This window comes from Amyelois transitella, chromosome 8 (assembly GCF_032362555.1).
Source record: "Amyelois transitella isolate CPQ chromosome 8, ilAmyTran1.1, whole genome shotgun sequence".
NCBI classification, from domain to species: Eukaryota; Metazoa; Arthropoda; class Insecta; order Lepidoptera; family Pyralidae; genus Amyelois; species Amyelois transitella.
Genome location: NC_083511.1, coordinates 10,568,292 through 10,588,439, shown reverse-complemented (window position 1 = coordinate 10,588,439; position 20,148 = coordinate 10,568,292). Strand labels below are relative to the sequence as shown.

At 38.2% G+C, this 20,148-nt stretch overlaps 2 protein-coding genes across 2 annotated transcripts; one reads left to right on the top strand and one right to left on the bottom strand.

The window, feature by feature from the left end:
- The first annotated feature begins 1,003 nt into the window (after positions 1-1,003).
- Positions 1,004-4,069, top strand: LOC106137268 (sorting nexin-12). The gene is made up of 4 exons (XM_013338075.2): positions 1,004-1,271; positions 1,410-1,505; positions 3,190-3,292; positions 3,575-4,069. The coding sequence occupies exons 1-4, from the start codon at positions 1,101-1,103 to the stop codon at positions 3,700-3,702; spliced, it is 498 nt and encodes a 165-aa protein (XP_013193529.1). The 5' UTR covers positions 1,004-1,100; the 3' UTR covers positions 3,703-4,069.
- Positions 4,070-7,502: 3,433 nt separating this feature from the next.
- LOC106135347 (cAMP and cAMP-inhibited cGMP 3',5'-cyclic phosphodiesterase 10A) lies at positions 7,503-20,112 on the bottom strand. Its single transcript, XM_060945635.1, has 15 exons — positions 19,764-20,112; positions 18,232-18,330; positions 17,204-17,406; positions 16,555-16,728; positions 15,799-15,947; positions 15,331-15,500; positions 14,819-14,952; positions 14,385-14,503; positions 13,865-14,102; positions 13,191-13,346; positions 11,998-12,177; positions 10,783-10,881; positions 9,625-9,711; positions 8,400-8,482; positions 7,503-7,635 (listed from the first exon to the last, which is right to left on the bottom strand). Exons 1-15 carry the CDS (start codon positions 20,092-20,094, stop codon positions 7,503-7,505), a joined length of 2,355 nt encoding a protein of 784 aa, XP_060801618.1. The 5' UTR covers positions 20,095-20,112.
- Between the last annotated feature and the right edge of the window lie 36 nt (positions 20,113-20,148).

The window sequence follows — 20,148 nt, the reverse complement described above, 5'->3', positions numbered from 1 at the left end:
ACAAAAATATTTTTTCAATTCGAACCAGTAGTTCCTGAGATTAGCGCGTTTAAACAAACAAGGGGCTTCAATTGAGGGCTTCAATAATGCCCAAAAGTCGCGGGCACAGCTAGTTTCTTTATAAACTGGGGGTGGTTAATACTTACATACATACATACATACATATGATCACGTCTATATCCCTTGCGGGGTAGACAGAGCCAACAGTCTTGAAAAGACTGAATGGCCACGTTCAGCTATTTGGCTTAATGATAGAACCGAGATTCAAATAGTGACAGGTTGCTAGCCCATCGCCTAAAAGAGGAATCCTAAGTTAATAAGCCTATCCCTTAGTCGCCTTTTACGACATCCATGGGAAAGAGATGGAGTGGTCCTATTCTTTTTTGTAATAGTGCCGGGAACCACACGGTGGTTAATACTTTACCATTTAAAACTTCGATGAAGACTTGAAAGTGTGCCATGAAGCTTTTCTTTCTTTCTTTTCTATATTATGGCTTCCACCGGACTTTCGGTGATTCTGCCAATGTCATGGTTTGAAGAGACACGAAGTTACGAAATTGGACGGTATACAATCTGAAAGGAAGGTTAACAAATGTACAAACACAAAAGACAAACACAACAAGTAGGAATTGTTAGTAAAAGAGAAGACAAGTTAATGATTATAATGTGTAGTGAGTGTGTAAGGTGTAAAAGTTATGTAAAACAAGGCATATACCTAATAAGAGATTTCGGAAGTAGGAGAGAGAGAGAGAAAAAAAAACATTGTAATGGGAACTATAGTTTTAGGTTATTTTTTGTTATGAACTTTGCAATAATATAACAGAACCGAGTGTGGACAAGAGAAAGAAATGAATTAATGTCTAAATTTAGATGGGGAATGTTCGTCGGAATTACCATGAAGCTTATTTTTATTGTATCTAGGTAATTGATTTGTCAACGAAAACGACGTTGACTTTACTTGACATATTATATCGCCATATTTATTTGAACGTCAAATCATGTTTTGTTCCTGTCAATCCTGTCATTTTTCATTTCCTTTTTGATTAGTGGGCCGTCCTTTATATTATTTCTGATTAGAATTCAATAAATAAAACATTACAATGGCTGAAGACACGACAGCCGATGCGACAAGAAGATTAAATGTTAAGAAACAGACATTGGACGATGCTTACGCGGCACCGGCAAACTTCCTGGAGATTGATGTAGTGAACCCCGTTACAACCATGGGAGTTGGGAAAAAACGCTATACAGATTACGAAGTCCGCATGAGGGTATGTTGTCTAGTTCTGGTGTGTTTAAATTGTGTAATTGAGTTAGAAGATTGCGTTATCAATGCGTCATAAGGGTTGCTTTGTGGGCGTATCATGATAATGACGCGTCGTGGAATTTTAGCTCAATCTTCATTTCAGACGAACCTGCCAGTTTTCAAAGTGAAGGAGTCTAGTGTAAGGCGGCGGTATAGCGATTTCGAATGGCTTCGGAATGAACTTGAGAGGGACAGCAAGGTATGTATGATCTCTTGTCACTTAATCATGCTTTGATGAAGCGTCAATCTCCCGCATTATCGCCACAATGGCGCTGTGATAAGCACTCATTCATGAATTCTTATTGTTTATGCATCTTGTGACCTTTATAAATCTTATGAATATGCAGTTTGGGTAATAATCAAGTGTGCATGATTCATAATTCTGTGAAGAACATGTTCAATAACCATTGTTTGGTAAATCTTAATCAAGTAGTCAAAATAATTAAAACATTTTTTTAACAAATTAAATAAAGAAAAAAAAGCTTTGCAATTTCAACTATACATTTTCACATCTGCTTTTTAACATTTGCCAACTTTGTCATTTTAAATTTGAATGACTGACAAAGGGGATTACAATAAACTTCTGCAATAAACATAGCCTTTGTCTTTATGAGTCAGAATTATATGTAAGGTGCGTTGGGGTAAATTCGGATTGTTTTTCGTTGTGTTTGACAGGTCATGTTTATGTTTTTTTTTTCTAGACTTATATTTTAATTAAAACATTAAGTTTAATTGGGAATTGTTTATGAAATGTCAAAGTATCAAATCTAAATGCGGATATCTCGCTAAACTAAATGATTGCCGCATAAACATAGTTTAAAGTACACAAAGATTTTTTTAAATCCATGGGTAAGATCGGATGTAGTGGGGGTAAGTTCGGAAATGATATAAAATCGATTTTATGGCTCAGAACATACAGCCCATAATAGCAAAATATCCGACCTTTAACTTGCCTTTAACCCAGATCAATCAAATTTTACTGGAACAGCCATAACACACAAACGACGCGGCTCAGTGACGGACGTGGACTGCGGGGAGGTGCATAACAAAATGGCATCTAGCGCTATGTTGTCAGTTTAGAAAAATTACTAATGATTTCGTAAATATTCAAAGAAAACGGTCTTCCCCCATTCACGATGTTACCCCAACGCACCTTATAGATTTTGAGTAAAATATTTATTTGTTGAAAGATAAGGTATCAGTAAATATACAACAAATAAAGAACTTGTGACTTTAGAGTATTAATCATTTACACTTTGTAAATAAGAAATTGTTGTTATGAGGAAAATATTCGCCGAAGTGCCGTGTGGTTCCCGGCACTATTACAAAAAAGAATAGGACCACTCCATCTCTTTCCCATGGATGTCGTAAAAGGCGACTAAGGGATAGGCTTATAAACTTAGGATTCCTCTTTTAGGCGATGGGCTAGCAACCTGTCACTATTTGAATATCGGTTCTATCATTAAGCCAAATAGCTGAACGTGGCCATTCAGTCTTTTCAAGACTGTTGGCTCTGTCTACCCCGCAAGGGATATAGACGTGATCATATGTATGTATGTATGTAGGAAAATATCATGTATTGTGTATTAAGTTGTGTGAATTGTTTATAATAGATAACAAAACATATTAATGGTATTCTACATCACCTCTTGACTTCACTAAAATGTAAACATACATACATACATAAATAATCATGTCTATATCCCTTGCGGGGTAGCCAGAGCCAGTAGTCTTTAAAAAACTGATAGACCACATTCAGCTGTTAGGCTTATGGTAGAATTGAGATTCAAATAGTGACAGGTTGCCAGCCCATCGCCTAAAAGAAGCCGAAGTTCATTAGCCTATCTATAAAATGTAAAATAAATAACCAATTTGTTTTACAGATCGTAGTTCCACCTTTGCCTGGTAAAGCTCTGAAGAGACAACTCCCGTTCCGGGGTGATGATGGCATATTTGAAGATGAATTCATTGAGGATCGTAGAAAAGGTGATTATTTAGGAGCACACTTTTCCTTTTTCTCTGTAGCCTTAATTCTGTACCTTATTGCTCAGAAAGAACCATGTCATATTTTATTTAAACAAAAATTCCCATTAGTTTTCATTGCCGAAAACTGTCGAAAAACCACAACACCCCACATAGATAAATGATATTATGTATGTAATTATAAAAATAAAAAGATCTTAGATCTTTACAAAAAGATACCAAGTTCTTTAAATGTTTTCTTGAACTTAATGATCATAATGTTGAAATAACCGTTAACAATTCCAGGACTAGAAGTATTCATAAACAAGATAGCCGGACACCCCCTGGCTCAGAACGAGCGGTGCCTTCACATGTTTCTACAAGACCCGACCATCGACAAGAACTACGTCCCGGGCAAGATACGGAACACATAATAGATGTAACCTGGACTAAAAGAGTTTTAAGACAATTCTCTTCATGCAAGTTTCACGCGACTGCGATTTTGTTTGAGCAAAATATAAAAAAAAAGATCATCTGGGATTAAGTGTAAAAGGTAAAACTCTGTAACAAATTATTTCATTATGACAAACTAACATAAATAACTTCTTTATTGACCTTGCACTAGTAAGTTGATAATAATTTACACCTGGGTGTGCCACAAGGAAGTAATATTGGCCCACCATAATTACATCTAATATCTGTCACTATTTGAATCTAATTGTGCTGTTTTGTATGTTTTACTCTTATGGTGCAATAAAGAGTTTTATGCATGTGTTGTATCTATCTATCCATCAAATAATATTCTATGATGATTTTTCTTAACCAGTGTATTTTAGTATCTACGCGAAAATTCAAGCCCAGTTTAATGTATTAATTTCTTATAGATTACAATTCTGACTTGAAACTATACAAAGACAAAATAATCTCAATTTTGTATGTATTATTATAGTAAATAAAAAAGAGAATTGTTTTAAAATTCACAGCAGCAGTTGTGATTTGATTACAGATTTTGACTGTAATAAACATTTCACATGGCAGTAGTTAGCAGTCTCATTATTCTAAATAATAATAAATACCTGGGTTAACTCTGGAATGCAACTCAATGTGTTTACTAATGTCAAGCTATATATAAGAATCTTAGGATCAACCTGTATGTGTAATAACAACGCGTTCTTCTTTTCATTTACAAATATTAATTCATTGGATTGTATAAAGATTTTTTTTTTAATTAAATTTTAAAATGCTGTATAGAAAATTACATGTACAGAGGAAGAAACCGTTAAGTTTAGCTTGATATCCCATTGTACCGGTTTTCGAAGTAAATAAACTCGAAATTTCGTGTTTTCGGAGTTTAAACCCAGTTAACACAGATTATATACACGCGGCACAGCATTCCAAAAATAATGAAATATTTTTTAAATACTTTTCACACTAAATCATTTCAAAAATGGAACCGTATCATATACATAGTCTGAAACTGTATTGAATATCAGTTTATTCATAAAATTAGAACAAAATTCGTAAGAGTAAGTTAACGTTATTGTTTAAAATTAAGCAATATTATTATGTATTGGATATGTTATATTGTTTGTATGTATTGGCTTCATACTGATTTTTCTGCTGAGAGACCGACGACGAATTATAATACATTAAATGTATGTCCAACCCGACTATGCATAAAAAAAAATATAAATATAAAACTGTACACATTTCATGAAATATAATAAAAATACAATTAATATGTATTTTTTTTTCTTCATGTAAGTCGTCGGTTCGTCACAAGTAGGTAGAATTATTACGTTATAAATATTATTATTTTCAAAATGTATAATTTCGGTTTATTGTTAACTTATATTACGTAATTTATTTTGCCATGTAGTAAGGCAAACATAAAATCTCATTATTTTTATCATTACCTTTACGATATCATACATGAAAATCAATGTTTGTATTTATTGTGTATTATTGGAAATCTAGAATGTTCTACAGGTATTACAAAATACCTGTGTATCGTTTGAGAAAAAGATGGCGTATACATATATTAGTTAATAGTTAGATTCAATGTTATACTGGGTACATGATTGGCAATCGGAAATGTACAGTGAGCTACAGTAAAGTATAATACCACTTCGTATAATGCCTGGAATACAAGTTGAAGTCTCGGAAGTAAAGGTCAATTCACACTGAGACGCAACGCGCTGATGCTGGATGAGCCAGTGATTTCTCGCTGCACCATGGGAATAACTTTGACTTGTTCAAACCCTAACTCTAACGTTTACCAAAAAAATTTCATTACATATTATTATTTTAATCAAAATAATAAATATGTCATGAGATTTTTTGGTACATGTTAGTGGTAAGGTGCTAACCAATACTGTAACGGTGAGTAAAATCATCGTGGTGAAATCTGCACATTCAAGTTACTGCATGTGTAACCATGGTCCAAATAGGCTAGATTTCCTTAAGGGTGCAGAGGACAGGAATCGCTTCGTGTAATGTAAAAAACCTGACTATTCCAATCAAAGGCGCACCCCCGGCTGCTTTTTAGAAAGGTGAGGATGTAGTAACCGGGACCGAACAACCTAAGCTACTGGCACTAAAGTCAAGAGAAATAACATAAAGTTTAATTTTGACTCGCTTTATCTAAATTGTGTCCACTCAGTGTGAATTGAGCCTAAGTATGCACTCGCTTCCTTAGCGGGTAGGAACACGAATGGGTTTTATTATATGTATATACCTATAAAAAGTGACCAGACAGAATAAGTATGTAATAAATATAATCAATTTTATCTGTGATTTAAAACTGATTTGTTGGAAACTTTGATTTTTAATGTTTTAATCAAACCCCGTCCAAGTTCATGAACTGTAAGAAATTATTTCTGGCGCTTGTGTAAGAATTATTTGCATCAGTCGGTTGTTAGATTGTACAATATGGGTCAGGTTTACCTGCAAAGGTTGTGGCGATCTATCTGTCAGATAGATGTGAGTCGCTTTGTGTATAAATCTTGGTTGCCCAATCCAGGATCCATGGTCAAAGGCATACTGTTTGCTGGCTGTTTTGAATCCCGTACATACATATAATCACGTCTATATCCCTTGCGGGGTAGACAGAGCCAAGGGTCTTGAAAAGACTGATAGACCACGGTCAGCTATTTGACTTAAAGAAAATATTGAGATTCTAATAGTGACAGGTTGTTAGCCCATCGCCATAAAGAAGAATCTCAAGTTTATAAGACGATCCCTTAGTCCCCCCCCATTTTTAAGCATATTTTTCTAAAATTCAATGTAGGTATCTAACTAATCGACTGATACATTCGGGGGATTTTTTACACATGAAACTGTACCATCTATTGTCATTCTCATTAGGTGTAAAACTTGGATATTTGTTAACACCACTAAATTAAATTGTATTATGTCGGTCATAATAGGGTAAATAAATTTGCTATCATGTGAATACAGTTGTTTTATTTGTATGTGGTATATAAGTACTGTAGGTGGATACAATGATCTTTCTTATGTTCTAAGACAAAATGGTGGTCATTTGTATTATAGTACCTGGTCAAATAGGAAGAGAAGTTGAAATTCCGCGGCAAAGCAACATTGTTATCTACATCTACACTAATATTATAAAGAGGAAAACTTTCGTTTGTTTTGTTCTAATGAATAGGCTCAAAAACTACAGGACCGATTTTAAAAATTCTCTCACCATTCGAAAGCTACATTATCCACGAGTAACATAGACTATATATTATTTTGGAAAAAAATAGGGTTCCGTAATCTACACTAATATTATAAAGAGGAAAACTTTGTTTGTTTGGTTGTAATGAATAGGCTCAAAAACTACTGGACCGATTTTAAAAATTCTTTCACCATTCGAAAGCTACATTATCCACGAGTAACATAGACTATATTTTATTTTGCAAAAAAATAGGGTTCCGTAATAATATATAAAAATAATTGGCAAAACAGCGTTTGCCGGGTCAGCTAGTATGGGATATTACCACCATTTATTATTATAAATTTTTAAGCAACCTTTTATGATAACCGCCTTTTATATGATTACCGTCTTTTTTATGATTACCGCCTTTTTTATGATACCTACACACCTTCTCTAATATTCCCACAATGTTAGATTTATAGATTTCCAATCCTTACAGAATAGAAAATAAAATTGGTATTATAGACAGTCAACAAAAAGAAAATATTCTGAAGTGTAATCACGTTTATTATCATGTCATTCGTTGACAGCTATGCGCGATTCCGTCTTGCTAGCGAGCACCTTGGAGCCCGCCGGCAGCGACTCGTCCTGTCTCCACAGTTTCTGTCCACGGATTTCTATCTCCATGTGCCACGCTTCTTGAGTTTTCCTGATATTATAATTACGCACATTACATACACACATCACGTGTTTATTTATCCCTTAGAGCAGTCTTTCCCAAAGTGGGCGATAACGCCCCCTTGTGGGCGCTGCAGGTCTCAAGGGGGGCGGTAAGAGACCCAGAAAGAAAATGGGGGCGTTGTGTAGAGGCATTATATACATATACAGGTCACAATAATTAATTAAACTAATTTGAAGTTATAGTGGTTTTTAAAAAGGTGAAAAAATGGGGGCGCTAAAAAAATATTTATTCTCAAAGTGGGCAGTAGACAAAATAAGTTTGGGACTCTGCCTTAGAGAAACCATTTAATGTAACTGTATCGAATTATGAGCTAGTGACTGTCAGACAAGGATAATTCTTGAGTGCAGGAAAATAGTACCTAGAGCTAATCTCAGGAACAACTGGTTCGAATTTAAAAATTATTTTTGTGTTGAATACACCATTTATCGAAGAAGGCTTTAGGCTATATGACATCACGCTGCAACTATTAGGAGCTAAGAAATAATGGAAAATGTGAAAAAAAAACGGGAAACGTTATTCATCCAAATTACTGTAAAGTAGGCTTTAATGAATTCAAAATAACTATTCCATGCGGACGAAGTCGCGGGCACAGCTAGTGAGTAAATAAGCGAGCGTTTGCATTTAGAGAAATAATAATAGCTATGATGTCTTAGGATTTACTTACAACAATCCTCATCTATTCTCTAATCAAAATATTTCTATGGGTAAATTATCTTTTAAACTCTTCTTACCTGCAGTTATCAATGAGCGCTGCAGTGTTCGGGAAGATGTTATGCAAAAGCAGCAAACATGGCAGTACGACCACGGACAAAAACTGAAATGTAAAATATGTATGGGAATGTGCCGTGTGGATCTCGGCACCAATAAAAAAAGAAAAGAATAGGACCACTCCATCTCGTTCTCATGGATGTCGTAAAAGGCGACTAAGGGATAGGCTTATAAACTTGGGATTCTTCTTTTAGGCGATGGGCTAGCAACCCGTCAACTATTTGAATCTCAATTCTATCATTAAGCCAAACAGCTGAACGTGGCCTATTAGTCTTTTCAAGACTGTTGGCTCTGTCTACCCCGTATAAATACCCCGGATAAAGACGTGATCATATGTATGTATGTATGTGTATATGGGAATCTTTTTCCTCACGGCGTTTATCCCGTTTAAACCCTCGCACCTCTGGAGGGAGCCCGGGGTGCGCGTTTTGACCATGATGGCGGAAAAGTCTGGTTTTTAGATGAAGCGACTTCCGTCTGAACTCTGCAACTCTTTCAGGCAACCTAGTTCATATTGGGTCATAATAAGAACGGCACTAAATTAATGTGCCTATTACCTTAGTTGCCTTTTACAAAATCCATGAAAAGAGATGGAGTGATCCTATTTATACATTTCGGGAACTACATTACATCTGGAGAAAGAAGAACATCAAAGAACTATCCGCTATAATGAGCGAGATAGGAGACATTTTATTTTTGGATTTTAAGATTAATGTACTTGTAATAAGGTTGTCATTTAATTGAGTTTTCATTCAATTTGATTCGACGGTAGGTAGGAATATAGCCGATGCGACGTATAGAAGTGAAAAGTATGTAAGTAGTACAACTTTACCTACTTGATATTTTCTCTCGTTATTAGACCTTGAGTTAGCAATTGACTACAAACATACATACTTACATATAATCACATCTATATGCATTGCGGGGTAGACAGAGCCAACAATCCCGCAATGACTGATAGGCCGCGTTCAGCTATTTGGCTTTAAGATATAATTGAGATTCAAATAGTGACGGGTTGCTAGCCCATCGCTTAAAAGAAGTATCCCAAGCTTATAAGACTACCCCTTAGTCGCCTTTTACGACATCCATGGGAGAGAGATGTCCTATTCATTTTTCTATTGGTGCCGGGAACCACACGGCAATTGACTAGTGTAAGTTATTTTATAAGTGGGTAAGTAGTAAGACAACCTGAATCTGTTCCGCAGGCTGGTTGATACTTCGGCGGCGATCCATCATGCTGAGAGGAGTGTAGCCCATCTCACGCTCGCGATCGCCCTACAAAATACATACCTACATAGCGTATAGTCAATGCCATTAAAGCCCTACAGGATAGCACTGACTATGGATATTAGCAACACCTTGGCCGCCCTTGATGTAAAGATGTGCCTCAAGAAGGAGGAGCCTTGTAATTGTAATTTTAACGCCCTGTCGAAATGCGAATTCGCCTCGCAATATCCAATATCACACTCAATCATACAGTCACAAAACCCAAATCTAAAGCAGATCAATGGCACCTGATACTAAAAACATAGCTCCAGATAAATAGCGACGATGGGTATCTGTATCAAATAGCAGAGACCCATCAACGCTACACTTATCAAACAGTAATATCCAGTATACCCATTTAATAAATAATTTATTGAAAAACAAACAATTTAGCATATAAAAAAAAAAACATACATACATATAATCACGTCTTTACCCCAGACAGAGGATTGCAAAAACTGAAAGACCACGTTCAGCTATATGGCCACCTGCGATTCGTCCGCATGGAAACCCTATCAATCCCGCGGGAATTCTGGGATAAAAAGTAGCCTTTATGTTATTCTGGGTCTTCAGCTACCTAGGTACATACCAAATTTCATCGTTATCGGTTCAGTAGTTTTTGCGTGAAAGATAGAATAAGATAAGATAGAATTGAGATTCAAACAGTGACAGGTTGCCAGCCCATCTTCTAAATAAAGAATTTATACGTAAACTTGTTTTTTATTATCATGTTTCACTGCTGAGAATCCTCCCCTCCCTTTTCCGAAACTTCCCTCCCTTTAAGTTGCCTTCGACATACATTCCTCATCGAATGCCCGCACCTATGTGGTTAGTAATCATTCAAATTAAATTCCATACAAATACATTTAGTAAATTATCAAGATAGTTACTTATCCTAATTAAAATCAAATTTAAATTTGAAGATTTTTTTTTTTGACTAAATTTTTTTTACTCACTTGACTATGAATTCGTCAGTAGAGAGAGAGTGAAAAAAGGTTTTGATTTATCTTATATCGATGACAACCATGTTTTCACGTAAAAGTTTTCAGGTATGTCGTCTTAATCTTTACAACGCTTTACCTGTTTATAAAATTCCTCATAGACGGCTTCAGCGATCTTTTTCGATATACCAAACGGCTTGCAGCATCCTGACAGGTCGCTGGTCGTCATCAGTATACCCTGGAACCATTCATAACTCTGGAACCTTTTACTGTAAGTTCGTCTAGGTCTTCTTCCAACTTCCCATATTTACATTCGACTTATCTCGTCTTAATCGAGAGAATGAATGAAAGTAGCTCATCCTACTAATATTATAAATGCGAAAGTTTGTGTTTGTTTGTGTATGTCAGTATGGATGTTTGTTACTATTTCACGCAAAAACTACTAAACCGATTACGATGAAATTTGGTATGTAGGTAGCTGAAGACCCAGAATAACATATAGGCTACTTATTATCCCAGAGTTCCCGCGGGATTGATAGGATTTCTATGCGGACGAAGTCGCGGGCGGCCTCTAGTAGTTAATAATCTACTTTCATTCACTCTCTAGATTTTGCCAAGCAATCTAAGCAGCAAGTAACACCAGGTCGTTCCTTTATTATATTGCTCCCTACACTATCAGTAAATTTACGCCGATTATACTACCTACTCTTTATTACATCACCAATCATTTCCACCGCGTTTATTCAGTCAACGTAATATGAATGAAGAGAATGTTGAACATCAGATTATATCATATTATGAACCTTCTCTTCAGTGTGCCAATTTGGGCGGATAATACTAAGAGACCGCAGCATCTTAGAACTGAGGTGACATCACTACGCCACAAATCACAATAACCACTCACGCGACTCTATCAGCCAATAACAGCGAAGAGTCTAAATCGCGCAAGCAAAGATTTCACGGGTTGGTAGAGCATATTTCAACAAACCTTCGACACAACATCGTTGGAGTCACTGTTCCCGATGCAAAACACCTAGCCTGGAGGAAGATCTTCCCTTTGTTGGCAGTAGAGAGCGAATCATCGCTCCCGCTACAGAACATTCGATCTAAGACAAGCATGAATGCCTCAGCTACCCTTAAAAAACGCTTTTGCAGTGGCCCTAAGATTGTGGAACCCCTATACATACATAAAATCACGCCACTTTCCCGAAGGGGTAGGCAGAGACTACCTCTTTCCACTTGCCACGATCTCTGCATACTTGCAAGCTCCGGCGGTTTCGGGTACTTTTGACCTGACCCTTGGAAATCTTGAACCCTTTTGACCCTTTGTGGAACCCCTTTTCGCCCGGTATACCTTCAGCATCCTCCTGTGAGAGTTATCCGTCCACTCGAAGCAGTGGTCGGCCACCAGCGGCGTGAGCTGAGCCCTCACCGTGAAGTACATGGCCAGATCTGTACTTAAGATGTCGAACTTGATCTCCTCCATGATACGAGACCGGTCCAGAAGTGATAGCTTGCCGAGGATGTTCTTGTCCTAGATGACAAATCAATCAGTAATGCTGCAGTGCAGTTTGTTACCGCTTCTTCTGCACTGACGCCTTGGAAGCGGCAGTAAAATAAGTTTTAAGTAATTTATTTGACGTCAACCAATGTTGTTAAACCATACGTTTTGACAATTATTAAGCGATATATAGTATCGTATAGTAATGAATAAAAATTTTGAATTTGAAATTTGAATTTTGACCCCCTATTCATCTTTGAACACATCTTTGAACTTCTGAACAGTTGAAAAATATCTCGTAATTTATGTACTCCCCATTCAGTGATAAGATGTACCCACAGAATACAAATATTATTCTGTTATTGCACATTCAACTGTAATGCTTCGGGGCCTGGGATCCGCCTTCCTTCTCCTCATTGTCCGTCTTTATTTTAATTGGCTCGCATACTATCGATGTCTAGCCGGAGATTTTCCGCCTGCCCCTTCTACTTGGGCCCAGCTAAAGGAGGTTAAAGGCTAACGTTTGTCCTAGGTCATGACCCGCGTGCCATGAAAGTCCCGCTAGTGGTAAAAGTAAAGTAAAGTAAAAGTAAAAAGAACTTATTCGTTAAACACCATAACAGAAAAAAAAAATAAACAAGAACATGTACAAAAGTAGACATGAAATATGGTGCTCCCGAAAGGGTACCCCCTCAGCATAATGCTGGCTGTAAACAATATGCTACACAGCCAACGCTGATCTTCCGGGGGTGCCCGGGTAGGCATCACGGAGATACGTACAACGAAACAAAAAAGGAGATATATCTATATACATACATATGGTCACGTCTATCTCCCTTGCGGGGTAGACAGAGCCAACAGTCTTGAAAAGACTGAATGGCCACGTTCAGCTATTTATACATATACATATATCTATATGTAGGAACAAAGTACCTTTATATAAGCTTCTAGATGATGAATAGGGTTTCTTTTCTTAATTTGGCATACTGATATACATCATTTTGAGCTAAAAGAAACAATAAGAGGTATGTCTATGAGGTTCTTACCTCAATAATCTTCTTAGCTAAGAAGTAATGGTGGTGTTCCAACATAGAAGACTTGTACATCTTAGCGAGCGGGTGATTGCACAGCGTCAGAAAGTTGTTGTTAAACCCGGGGTGGTCGAGGTCATGGCAGAGCCCCGCTAGCATTAGGGCTACGGTCTGGAAAAGGAATCTTCAAGTAGTGTACCTATAATGTGAATCTAAGACATAACTGGCTCATCATAATACTGACTAATTTATTGATACTGATCATATTTCATCCGTACCGTATTGTGCGCATGAGACAGTGCAAATAGGGGCCAGTCAACTCAATAATATTCATACATACACTCTTCCTTTATTCATTTCTGGAGTTGGTATGGGGCGATGATGAAGTTGCTTACCAAAAATTACATGGAGTAATTTTGGTGCTATGCGCATATTTTTTGTAAAGCAAATGTCATGCAACTAGTTTCGTAATGAAATACGGCTTAAGGCATGTATGCTGGCGTGCCTTAAGGGTCAAATTTAGGCCCTCGTCACCTTAGGTCGTTGGATTTTTCAGTACCACCCTTAGGATGGTCAAAGTCAGTTCGGCCAATTGTCGCCTCAAAAAAGTTCTATCGACGGACATCTCCAAAATGGAAGTAAAGCTGTAGACTCAATATCATAAAAAATATGAATTAAGAATGAAATACCTCAACAAAATCGAAGTACCCATCATTGTTGACAAGAATAAGATACATTGTATGAGTAAAGCAGAAAGCGTGTTCGGCGTTGTGGTAAGGATTGTTTCGGTAGCACCTCAGGATGGTCAAAGCAAATTCAGCCAATTGTCGCCTCTCGAAGTTTCTATCAGCGAAGGTCTCCATATACATGTAGCATATGAGCCCCGGCATCTCTTCTGGGTTGCCCTCGCTTATGTGGTAGTCGAAACTGAGAAATGATAAAATTCGTGATTTCCATCGCAGACTGAAAATATTCTCTGTATCATCCTATAGAACCTATCCTGTAGAGGAAGGTAAAGAACAAAACACATATCTACTGAAAATGTAATCAAAATTTAAAAATGTATAAATTTAGAATGTAATCGTTAGTCGATTGTTTGACAATGACCGATCTTTGTCTTTTTAAGTTTCTAATCGATTTAGCGATTCCAGAATATAGAGATTGTATTTTATCAGTAAGTCTTTGCAAAACCATCAACAAAGTACCTACCTGCCAAAATTGGCTGGCGGAAGTACAATTCCGTTGGTTTCCATCAGCTCATCAAGGTCATGACGGCACGGCTTCAGATGTAAGCTCACCAGTTCCGAATACGTCCTGTTCTGATTCTCCTGTCACGATTAGAATAATTGATATTTAAGGGGCCCAGAAAATATGAATTGAACATTTTACAAAAGTCTGAAAAAGGGGAAAGATGACAGACCGTTTTGTTTCAATAGTTTTGATGAAATTTCATACCTATCCATATTTATTAACGTAGGTAGTGTAGCGAGCACCCGTTTGTTTGAAGAACAAGACGATTACATAGGTACCTATTTGACCTGCATAGATCCTCTCCTATCGAGATTTGAAAATAAGTTCAAAATCCACACAATACCAAACAGTACCATTCCTTTTGAAATCTCCTGCAAATATCCGCTACTTACATGGAATATCTTCTTCTGTTGCATATTGTAGAAGTGTACTATGAGTGAGCAGTAGTTGACGAACACCTTGAATATCTCTTCGTCTTCATTGTTGAATGGAGACGCGTCAGTTTTGTTCGTCAGTTGAACCACACCTAAAGGGTATCGAAAATAAACTGCTCATCGATAGAGAAAGAAGGTATGGATAGAATGGGTTAATGTGTATGTGAGTGGCATAAACAAAAGAACAAAAAGGGGTAACTGAAGTACTAATAATAAGAAACTGCATTGTATTGTATTGTATACCAACCCGCCTGGCATTGTAAACAAAGCCAAACCCAGGAAGATATCGGGAATTTAGATGCAGCGACTTCCGACTGGTCAAGGCAGAAATTTGTTCGGCCTATGTCTTGTAATCAAATTCAAGTGACTAAGACAATGATGGGTAAGAGTGGCATCAAATTCATATAAGTATCTATAAATTCATCAGGTCAACATAACCATAAGAAGTGGGATGTACTAATAAAACTTACCAATAACCCCATGTTTATCGACAATAGGCGCCGCAAGACAAGATCTGACCACAGTGCCGGTGGTAGGATCGATCTCCTTAGAAAATCTAGGATCCTTGTATGCATCTCTGACGTTCAGAAACTCGCCGGTGCGTGCGGCTAGACCCGCTGGAGTGTTTTCTAGACTTAAGCTGGAAATAATTGTATAATTTATAATTGGGTCTTGTAAACCACACCTATATAGTAGAAGATCAGTAGCCAATCGTTTATTTGACCTTTCCACCCTCGTGGTTATCAGCGTGTCTCCAGGGAGAGTACAGCCGAAATAAGCGTAAGGTTGGATGATGATATAAAGCAGTAAGTAAGCAGATAAACCTACACGGTAACCATGGTTATGAAACTGAAATGAATGTCCAGATTTAAAAAGAGATTTCTGTGGAAAACCTTGAATATGTGTTCGTACAAATTATTTTTCTATTTTGTACGTACTTGATCTTAACTTTCTTCCTCGGCATGAAAGTCTTCTCCGACGCCCACCCATCGTCCCACATGTCAGCTATCATGTGTTCACCAAGCTGCTCCTTGTCGATGATGAAGAAGCTACTCCGCATTGCACCCATAAAGGATTTAACAACAGCCTGGAAAATGTCCCGTAGTAATCTATCGAAGTGTCAAGTCTTTCCTAACGAGTTGCGAGGGAAGATGGTCATCACAAGTTCGTGTTTAGAGCCAAATTTTTACAAAGTTTTTACTTCTGACTAATTAATCTTCAATCAACATACATACATACATATGGTCACGTCTATATCCCTTGCGGGGTAGACAGAGTCAACGGTCTTGAAAAGACTGAATGGCCACGTTCAGCTATTTGGCTTAATGATAGAATTAAGATTCAAATAGTGAGAGGTTGCTAGCCCATCGCCTAAAAAAGAATCTCAAGTTTATAAGCCTATTCCTTAGTCGCCTTTTACGACATCCATGGGAAAGAGATGGAGTGGTCCTATTCTTTTTTGTACTGGTGCCGGGGACCACACGGCATCTTCAATCAGTCAATATTATGACTGACAGTTAATGCACCTTGAGGAGAGAGCTAAAACAGGCGACCTTCTGCATACTCCCAGCTGGGATCAACTTAATGAGGTTTTCCCATATCACTGCTGACACGGGACAACGTGGCTTTTCGCGTACGAAATCGCAATTAGATCTTTTTAAGCACGAGGAAGGATTAAAAAGAATTCCACGTACCAGCATATCAGTGAGCATAGTGTCAATAGACGCCAAATCGCAAAAGTAGTTTTGCAGCAACGTTCTCAGTTCCGAGTTGAGATGTGACGTCTTCTGCAGAGTCACCCTGGCCTGGGCCTGATGGACTGCGGCACCGGCCCAGCAGGCCACGCTGATCACCGTGTATAGCACTTCCTTGAAATAGAACGCTTCATCATTTTCTTCCTCATGACTTTGGTTCCGGGGACCTGGGGAGGGTTCTGGGGTTCGCCTTTGATCATGGCCCTGGATTGGGTTAGTTAGGTTTTACACGAATCGGCTCCCAACTGATTTCCACAAACTTTGCAAGGGAACCCTATACCCATAGATATAGACCATAGGTTTCTGGAACCGTTATATAATTGGCGTAAATAAATAAATAATGGATCAACAAAGTTGATCATCAGACCCAATCAACCTACCTCTCCAGGAAAGAGGCGCGATTTAATGTAACTATATATGTAACTGAACTTGGCCTATCAGTCTTTTCAGAACCGTTGGCTCTATCTACCCCCGCAAGGGATATAGACGTGATTATGATGTATGTAGGTATGTAAGTAGATCAGAAGTAAAAGTTACACAAGATGACTATGACTTTAATTCTTGACATAAATGATGAAATTCTTCTCACCTCGTTATAAGGCTCAGCATACGTCCTGTAAAGTTCTAGCACGGCATAGCATTCTCCATCAGGTTTTACTACGGGGAGACACAATGCTGTTTTAGCATCTAGCCAGCGTAGCCCTTCAGCGAAGCGGCGGTCTCTTTGCACGTCAGGTATCAATAGAAATTCCTTGGTGGCGGCGGCATGAGCTGCGGCCACCTTACCTTCCTCTGGAAAAAATATCCACTTAAACCGAAAAATGTGGGAAGGTGGATGGCAAAAGGTCACGGGGAAGGGGTCCAAAACGGTGTCCCGATCAGATAGCCAAGGAACTCCAAATGCCGATGTCTCAAGCTCTCCATCATGCAGAAGACCGCAGTAGATGGAAAAGCCTACTGCAGCTCTTCCGTCGGAGACACGATCCTCACTCGTGAAGGAACGACTTGACGAGGTAACCTAAACTTGCTATACGAAATGCATGATTATATGTCTACCACGTAAGTATTAAAACCTGATATGTACCTACTGTACGAGTATAAGTGAAATTCGAATGGCCAGAGTCTAGACTTGCACAGCCCCTCGCCACTTTGGAGCACCCATGTGATGGCATAGGATCTGTGCATAGGACTTGTCGGGGGTTCGAGTTCGATTCCTATGGCGTTATCCGAAGTATTAGTGGTTAGCTTGTAAACAAACCACCATGCCAAGGAGGTCTTTTCTTGTTACTAGATACTTTTTATCTTCGTGTGCCGTGCCGTGCCGTGTGGTTCCCGGCACCATTAGAAAAAAGAATAGGGCCACTCCATCTCTTCCTCATGGATGTCGTAGAAGGCGACTAAGGGATAGGCTTATAAACTTGGGATTCTTCTTTTAGGCGACAGGTTAGCAACCTGTCACTATTTGAATCTCAATACTTTCATTTAGCCAAACAGCTGAACGTGGCCTATCATACTTTTTAAGACTGTTGGCTCTGTCTACCCCGCAAGGGATATAGGCGTGATTATATGTATGTACTTTTTATCTTCATTGTGTTCTCTAAATAAAATGTAACTGACCAATGGGTATATTGACTTGGTGCCGATCTGGTACTTTCGTGTTGTGAGGCATCATAACAATCTCATTTTTTATCAGATCCACTGTATATACGAATACACCTGTGAATAATATTAGAGTTTTCATTCCTTACTATGGTAAGTACATGTATTTTTTTTAAACATTCTATTAACGCGCCGTGTGGTTCCCGGAACCAATACAAAAAAGAATAGGACTACTCCATCTCTTTTCCATGGATGTCGTAAAACGCGACTAAGGGATAGGCTTACAAACATGGGATTCTTTTTTTAGGCGATGGGCTAGCAACCTGTCACTATTTGGATCTCAATTCTATCATTAAGCCAAATAGCTGAACGTGGCCGATCAGTCTTTTCAAGACTGTTGGCTCTGTCTACCCCACAAGGGATATAGACGTGACCATATGTATGTATGTATGTATGCATTCTATTAACTTAGGCTTCAACTTTCGTTGTCGTACATATTTAACTTACAAAGGAGTAGATACGTTGTATGAACTATTTATGTTTATGTTCTATTCTAAGTATAATTTAATATTGTGAAGTTGACGTTGTTGAAGAAAATGCTGCAGTGCAGTTTGTTACCGCTTCTTCTGCACTGACGCCTTGGAAGCGGCAGTAAACTTAGTTTTTGAGTAGTTTATTTGACGTCAACCAAGTTGTTAAACCATACGACAATTATTAAGCGATATGGAGGTATCCTATAATAATGAATAAAAATTTTGAATTTGAATTTGAATTTGAACCTAAAGAAAAATCAGACTTACAAGCTAGGTGTAACGCCTAGCTATGCTAGGTTGTATATACGCTCCAATCCGTGAAATTATCGCTTGTGCAATTATAACTCTTCGCTGTTATTGGCTGATAGCCTCGCGTGATTGGATCTTGTGAGTTGCGTAGAGATGTCGCCACAGGTATGTGACAGTTGTTTTAAGTTTACTCTTGCAGTTACCAGCAAAGTTCATAAAGCAAGCCCGGATGAGGGCCAGGGGATGAAGACAGACTAACAAAAGCAATTTATAAGGCAGAGCTGACTGTAAAAGTGGGATAGGGTAGGCCTCGTCGAACTTTCATGGACCAAATTTCGAATGTCTTAAAAAATGAGATGTTAGGAGTATCCGTTACCTTCGAATATGCATGTAAAGAGTGTGGTGGAAAAATGAGAGTGTGGAGGAAGCGGGAGAAGTCTGTAAGGATTGTAGCAAGTGGAAATCCATAGTCTCGTGACTACCCGAATGGGAGACAGGCGTGATGGTATGTATGTATGGATTAGCGGGGCTAGCATGGCACACGCTACGACGTTTTTGACGCGCGCTTAAAGCTATCTATTGAAACAGCAATCGCTTGAAAAAAACGGCGTCGAGCTTGCCATGATGGCCTCGATCAAGTTATTAGAATCGGTATAGGCTTGATAAAAAAAATCGAGCGAAGATTCTCCTACGACATTCACGAAGAAAAAGAAAGGGTCTACCTATTGTTTCCCACCAGAAAAGAGTAGTCTCTAAACAAAACCTTACCAGAGCTATTAGTCACAGTCTTCAAAACCAGAGCAGTCTCATAGAAAAGCGAGTCCAAGTCGACCGTATCTTCTAGAAACACATTGAATCTATTTATATCCAAGTATCTCCCTTCTTTAGCGTCCTCTGAGACCCTTAAACCCTTCCTTTCAATCTGGGCATACGGCGCTATCACTCTTCTAGTCACACGATCCAACTTCTCCGAGGGTACGAGGAAATGTGAATGAACCTTGGAAATCCCCTGGGAAAATCTCTGGTCGGCATTACTCTGATTTATTGTGTCCTGTCTACTTTTGACAGATTTCACGTTTTTAGGCGTCGGCTCTAGCATTTTTATTTATTTGTTTACAATGATGTGACACACGAAAGTAAACAAAAACGACAA

What these genes read in the sequence shown, in the direction of transcription:
- LOC106137268 (XM_013338075.2), top strand. Translation starts at nt 1,101, where the DNA reads ATGGCTGAAGACACGACAGCCGATGCGACAAGAAGATTAAATGTTAAG. An exon ending in AACTTGAGAGGGACAGCAAG is followed by an intron (nt 1,506 to 3,189) that starts GTATGTATGATC and finishes TTTGTTTTACAG; the next exon opens with ATCGTAGTTCCACCTTTGCC. An exon ending in CATTGAGGATCGTAGAAAAG is followed by an intron (nt 3,293 to 3,574) that starts GTGATTATTTAG and finishes TAACAATTCCAG; the next exon opens with GACTAGAAGTATTCATAAAC.
- LOC106135347 (XM_060945635.1), bottom strand. Translation starts at nt 20,094, where the DNA reads ATGCTAGAGCCGACGCCTAAAAACGTGAAATCTGTCAAAAGTAGACAG. An exon ending in GACTGTGACTAATAGCTCTG is followed by an intron (nt 18,331 to 19,763) that starts GTAAGGTTTTGT and finishes TATTATTCACAG; the next exon opens with GTGTATTCGTATATACAGTG. An exon ending in TAGCTAAGAAGATTATTGAG is followed by an intron (nt 12,178 to 13,190) that starts GTAAGAACCTCA and finishes TTTGTCATCTAG; the next exon opens with GACAAGAACATCCTCGGCAA.